Source organism: Macadamia integrifolia, chromosome 6, assembly GCF_013358625.1.
Source record: "Macadamia integrifolia cultivar HAES 741 chromosome 6, SCU_Mint_v3, whole genome shotgun sequence".
Taxonomy (NCBI): Eukaryota; Viridiplantae; Streptophyta; class Magnoliopsida; order Proteales; family Proteaceae; genus Macadamia; species Macadamia integrifolia.
This window is the reverse complement of record NC_056562.1, coordinates 38829-45418: the sequence shown is the minus strand read 5'-3', so window position 1 is coordinate 45418 and position 6590 is coordinate 38829. Positions and strand designations below refer to the sequence as shown.

General features: G+C 39.5%; 1 protein-coding gene across 1 annotated transcript; it reads right to left on the bottom strand.

Moving 5' to 3' along the window:
* Positions 1–2525: 2525 nt before the first annotated feature.
* Positions 2526–5750, bottom strand: LOC122081441 (pentatricopeptide repeat-containing protein At5g06540-like). Its single transcript, XM_042648586.1, has one exon. The coding sequence runs from the start codon at positions 5546–5548 to the stop codon at positions 3668–3670; it is 1881 nt and encodes a 626-aa protein (XP_042504520.1). The 5' UTR covers positions 5549–5750; the 3' UTR covers positions 2526–3667.
* Positions 5751–6590: the final 840 nt, after the last annotated feature.

Sequence of the window (6590 nt, the reverse complement as noted above, 5' to 3'; positions counted from 1 at the left end):
GAGATGGTAAGACAGTGCTCCGCCTTACGTGAAGTGGCGCCTTATGGGTTTTTTTTTTTTTTTTTTTTTTTTTTTTTTTTCACATTTTAAAACTACTTGATTGAGATTCCAAATAGAGATTTTTTATTGGTAGGTGTATGGTTTTTTTAATACTTGAGACGTATGAGATCAGCTTTACTCCACCAAAAATAACCAAAACAAACAAAACAAAAACACGATTCACAAATAGGGTTTGGATTTTCTCAAGGGTTTTAAGAAAGGGCTTTGAGAAGGAATCAAATAACAAGGAAGAACCACTGATCCAGACAACCATTTTGCTCCGGTAGCCGTGAACTTCATTCTTCTTTGACAGGAGTAAAAATATAATGGATGACCTTAAGGCTTAAGCATTCATTTTTACATCATAGAGGTAAGTATAATAAATACTTGTATTTTTTATGTCTTCTTTTCTTTATATTTATAATTTGGTTTCATAATTATGTATTTATATTATATGTTAATATGTTATGATGATTCATGATTGATGATTGATGAACTTAGTTTATTCATTTTATTGATTTGTTTTCTTGATGAATATCTTACATTGGTATGAATATGAACCTTTAATATTTATTTAACATATGAGTAATAAGATTCAACTAGGATTTGAGCCAAATAGATTGGTTTTATAAAAAAAAATTACACAGGAACGCTTTAGTCAATAAAGCGACGCTTTATGCCCGCCTTATCGCTAAGGCGCTCCGAAAGACCCTCAAACGCTTTCGTTGCCTTACCGCCTTAAAAACTATGATTAATACTATTATTTTCAGGCAATATTATTGGCTATATAATGGCTGATCCAAAAAAGCGGCTTTTGCCAACCATATTGGACCGGTTTATCCCCATCCAATGGTCATGCACTCAGGTTTTGTTAATAAATGACTGGGAGAAGTTTTGCGCACTCATGCACAAATCGTCGGATGGGGCTGAGGGGGTGCACTGTAGACCCTCATCCCCATTCAATGATCATGTGCGTGGTCTTGCACAAAACCTTTTGCTTGAAAGAAAAAATTATATTCGAAAAAAAATAAATAAATCAAGTGTTTTTATTTATTTAGATAAGAAGGGGACCCCATACCTAGATCCAAGTGTTTAGCCTGCAATGGAATGCATTAAGAACTACATGGTTAATGGTGAAAAAAATGGTACAATATTTGGAGAAGACATTATGGAAAAGGATCCCTATTCTCTTCTCTTCATATTAATAACCACTGAAGGGCCTTAGTACCTACCTTATGTTGAAATCTTGCATCATTTATGCTCAAGCTTTCTATGATTCTCAGAGCTAGCGTTGATCCGATTCGCATGTGTTAGGGTATAAATGTGCATCTAGGGGATTAGTTGGGCCAAAGATCTGAACAATCTCATTAGAATAAAAATTTATACTCATAATGTATTCTTTATCACCTCCAAAATGCTGCAAGTTGGTGCACAAATTTTTGAGTATGTCGTCCCTCGCACATTTTACATCTGCAGCTATGAAGTTCTAAAAAAGTTGAAATTTCAGCTTCTGCTAAGAGAATTATCAGTTGAAATAGAAAATGGGATCCTTGCAAACAGTGGGCAAGTGATTACTCTTTGTATGATGTTCTTCTAGTGTATGTAGATGACATTCTTATTATTGGATATCATTTCGAAACTATTACGACAAGCCTAGTAAGGAGATGGTTTTAAAAAATAGGATCGGATGAGTCAATTCAGTCAAGACTGATCCCAATTTTGGCTGATTTTGGTCGGCCAATTCCATTTCAAATCTAGGGTTTGCGTAATTTTGGATTGATTCTGATCGATTTCTCACTGATCCTAACTAATACTGATCCTATCCAATCCTGATTGGAATCGGCTGAAACTGAGCTAGATCCTGATATTTCAAGTTGAAATAAGGACCATATTTTGATTGCAACCAAAGAAAGAATGTCATGAATAGTGGACATATTAACAACCAGAGGCAAATCTATCCAATTTATCAACTCAATACTACGAATGATACTTTTTATCTCTCTACAGAGCCATCTGTTTATGCTTGATCTGGTAAATCCACTTGCAGCCAATGACTTGTTTCCGTGTAGGCAATGAAATTAAGTCTTTTAACTCTTTTTTTCCCCAAGTTTTTAAACCTTGTAGGGTGTGCATTTCTCCATCTATCCCTAAAAATATTGAACTCAAAATTTAATGATGAACTTCCATAACAATTTGAGACCTTCATATGATAAAGTGGAGGAGAAGTGATGTGCTCTATTTGAATGGATTGAATGGTAGCTTAGTACAACAACATTCAAAACCTTATCCCAACTTAATGAAATTGGTTACATGGAGATTCCAAGTAAGGACTAAAGCGAGGATCCATGCAAAAAGATTGACGGGTTATGACAATTATAATAAGTGCCGACTGTCAACCTGACGCACCACTACAAATCAACCACAGACTTATACCGACGGACTATAATAAAGTAGGCTTAGTATTTATAAGAATTCAACAATGAGCATACATAGAATCCTTATATTTGGATGTCTTCAACTGATTCTCTTTCAGAAAACTAAGCCAAGATTGTTTGAGCTGAAAAACGCACCTTTATTGGATGATATAACCAACTAGAAAGAAGGGATCTTTCTTGAGGTTCAACAAACAGGGCCTTTCTCTCAATTTTGCATATCATGTACCAAGGAAAATTAATTCCTTTTGTGATGCTGTGGCAGTTAATGAAGAGAGATTCCACTGGAACCTTGCTTCTGTTGATTTACTCAAACCTTTGCCTTGTGAGTCAAACAATTTCTCTAAGCTGTAGCCAACTACCAATGTGCAATAATCCTTGGCTTGTTTTAGTACTAGCTATCAGAAATGAAGACATTAACCATGAAATGTTTGAAGGGTGGGTAGAAAGCTATAGTCAAGAAACAATGCCATCTTTAAACAAAGCAAGTTGGATACATCTTCAATTGCAAATAGAGTTTCTGAAGGCTATTGCTAGTCGAGCAAAAGAAGCAGCTTCTGGGTCTAAATTCAATGAATGATTTTCTCACTCTAAGCAACTGTCCAACCTCTAATTAAATATTTTCTGTGACGTACAGCTCTGGGATCAAGCATTTGACAAAGCTGGCGCAGATGCTGTTACCAGGAAAGATAATGGTTTTTAAATTGCTGGGGAAGCCAGGAAATGCAAATGTTGATCTACCCACAATTGGAGGCTGAAGTCATTCATGATGATGTGCTGTGTTGTGCTGGCTCTACTCCCATAGAGCCTGTTGTTCTGTTGACTGCAACTCATCGTGGGATGCTTACTGGGTCTGAACTTTCCACTCCAATGATTTCTTCTGTGTTGTCATACCTGAGACTCTATGTCTGAACGACCAGTTGCAACTCCTTTCATTTGTCTCGTGTATCTTACTGTATGCTTACAACCAGAGGTGCTCCGGGTTTCGAAATTATCTTTACTTGGTTAACATCCACTATTATTCTTTCCTTCCTTTCGATCTCTCACATCTGTTAATAGGGGAAATAGTTCTTTCTTTGTGCTAAAATCAAAATTCGAATTTTCGTCCTCCAACCACCTTCACCCCCCAAAAGAAAAGATGAAAGAAGCGTTGATATTTTGTTAGAGGAGATGGAACATGTCGAGTTTCCTGTTTTTTACCAGTATTCCTTACAAGAACAGGCACCTTCTTGGAAATGATGGAACCGATTCCGATCCCTTACAATTAACTCGCGGCCAAAGACCTTGGAAATAAGCTTTGTTGCTGTATGGCAGTCCTCACATACTCTTTGGTTCTTGACTATCCGGATAGTTGTCTGAGCATCAGTTTTCATCATGCCAAATGCCATTGCAAGCTTCTCACTGTGCCTGTACACAGCACTCTCCTTCTCCTTCTCATCTATGTCAAACAGTACATCCATGGTATTCCCTGCAAATCCCACCAATCTTATTCTCCTGACAATTTCTTCCCACATTGCCTCTATTTTCTCAATCTCCATGTGTGATTTATCTCCAATAGTGAAGCAGTGAACAGTCCCACCTATCTCAATCAAGCTGTAACCGGGTGGCTTCTTAACTCCTCTGTCCTTCATCATTTTTCTTAATTGAGTGACATTGTCCCACTTTTTTGCATGAGCATAGATGTTGGAAAGAAGCATGTAGTACCCACTATGGCCTGGCTGCAACTGAATCAGAATCTTTCCCACTCTTTCCCCGATATATACATTTCTGTGAATGCGACAAGCTCCAAGCAATGCCCCCCAAATTGGTGGGTCAGGTTGCACTGGCATTTTAAGTATGAATCTTTCAGCTTCTTCCAACTTCCCTGCTCGCCCTAGAAGATCAACCATGCATCCATAGTGTTCCAACCTAGGCTCAAGCCCATAGTCTCTTTTCATGCTCTCAAAAATTTGGAAACCTTTCTCTTCCAACCCCCCATGGCTGCAAGCTGACAGAACTGCAGTGAAGGTGATGTCCCTTGGTTTCAGATCCGTCTTAACCATTTCCAAGAAACATTGGAGTGACCTCTCAGCATGGCCATGCATGGCCAGCCCTGCAATTATAGCCGTCCAACTCACCGTGTCCCTCTCTGGAAGTTGTTCAAAAACCCAGATGGCTTTCTGAATACTTCCACACCTTGCATACATATCCACAAGAGCAGTTCCAAGGGTCAGAGTCACTGTGAGGTTATTCCTCACCACATATTCATGGACTCTTTCTCCTTGTTCCAAGGCACCCAGATGGGCGCATGAAGATATCACACTAACCATAACTGCTTCATTTGCTCTTACACCTTCTGATTTCATGATATGGAACAGCTCCATCGCTTTGTCAAAATGATGGTTTTGGGCATACCCACTGATCATTATGCTCCAGCTAAACAAGTTCCTCTCTGGCATCTTATCGAACAACTTGCGTGCCGATTCAACATCTCCACATTTGCTGTACCCAGCAACCATACATGTCCAAGAAACTACATCCAAATGAGTTATGCTATGGAAGACTTGGCTCGCTGCCTTTATATCACCACATGTTGCATACATATGAACCAGAGAATTCTGCACATACACATCAAATTCAAAGCCGTGTCTGATGATCTGACCATGGGCTTGTGTACCCATTCGCAGATAACCAAATTGGGTGCAAGATTTGACTAAAAAAGGGAAGGTCAGATTGTCCGGAAGAAGACCTGTCCTTTGGAGCTCTTTGTACATTAGGAGGGCCCGCTCTGAATTTTTGCTGCTTGCATATGCCCTTATCATTGCATTGTAGATGAAGAGATTGGGGTTCTGAATATGGGGGAAGAGTCGTTGTGCGTAATCAAGTAAGCTTGTTCCATATCTGGGGTTAGTGCAGAAGGCTATCAAATGACTGGCTACGAGTATATCTGGAATGATTTGTGTTCTGATCAAGTGGGCATGTATCTCTTTCAGCTGAGAAAGGTTGGAGCAGGTTTCCACTAATAGGAGCTTTGGGTCTTTTGATCTTAGAGTCCTGACCAGTGAGCTGGTGCTGCTACTGCTAATACAACCATTCATGGTTAGAAATCTGCAATGGTTTGGGACATCTTTAGAGAAAGCCTAAAAATGTGATCAAACCAGAGAGGGGGATTTTTCTTTCCACCAATTCCAGATGTTCTTGTTTGATTTGATTTGATTCTGTTATTGTCCTAACTAGATGGCTTTGGAACCTCTAGTTTCAATCAGAGATTTGCTAACGAATGAATGTGATGCTACTTGCTAGTTTTAGGGGTGTCAACGGTCCGGGTTGGTGCGGTTTCGGTCCGGTTTCACCGGTTTCGGTGTGATTTTGGAACTGACCGAAACCGACCCATTAAGGATTTATCGATTTCGGTCTGGTGTCGGCTTCGGTGCGGTTTGGGTTCGGGTTGGTACCGGTTTGGATTTATCAGGTTCATTTCGGTTTGGATCGATTTTTTAAACCGGTATGGAGCCATTAGGAAACAACCAAATGTTGAACTGCTGAACTTCGGTTTCTTAAATCGATTTGTAACCGGGTTGGTTTTGAATTTTGGTCTAGTTTGGATTCGACTTTCCATACAAATGTATACAAAACTATGCAAATTTTGATTTTTTTAATGAATTTTGGAGTGTTTCGGTTTCTTACCGGTTTGATTTCGGTTTCGGTCTGGGTTTTGAGCCGATTTCGGTTTGGTTTCGGGTTCATCCGGTTTTCGGTGTGGTTCGGTTTGGTTTTGGGGTTGCAATACTCGAAACCGAACCGAACCAATAAGGCTTCGGTTCGGTTCAGTCCGTGTTGTTATCGGTTCGGTCCGGCCGATTTTACCGGTTCGGTTTAGGAATTGACACCCCTAGCTAGTTTCTCCTCTGCTTCTAAATGTAGATTTCCTGTTAGATCCTCTTAAACTATTAATTCGAAAAAAACCATCGGCTTGAAGATAGCCCACAATGTGCAGATCTTGCTCAGTGCTACGCTTACCAACCAGGATAGTCGACTTGCTTTGAAGCTAGGAAGGTAAACGGTTCTAATATAACATTACAAGTATCTGCTTCTAAGGGTCTGTTTGGAAGCGTTTCCTTTCAAATATATGACCCTTAT

Bases quoted from the DNA above. Each gene is read 5' to 3' on its own strand.
- LOC122081441 (XM_042648586.1), bottom strand. From the start codon at position 5,548: ATGAATGGTTGTATTAGCAGTAGCAGCACCAGCTCACTGGTCAGGACT.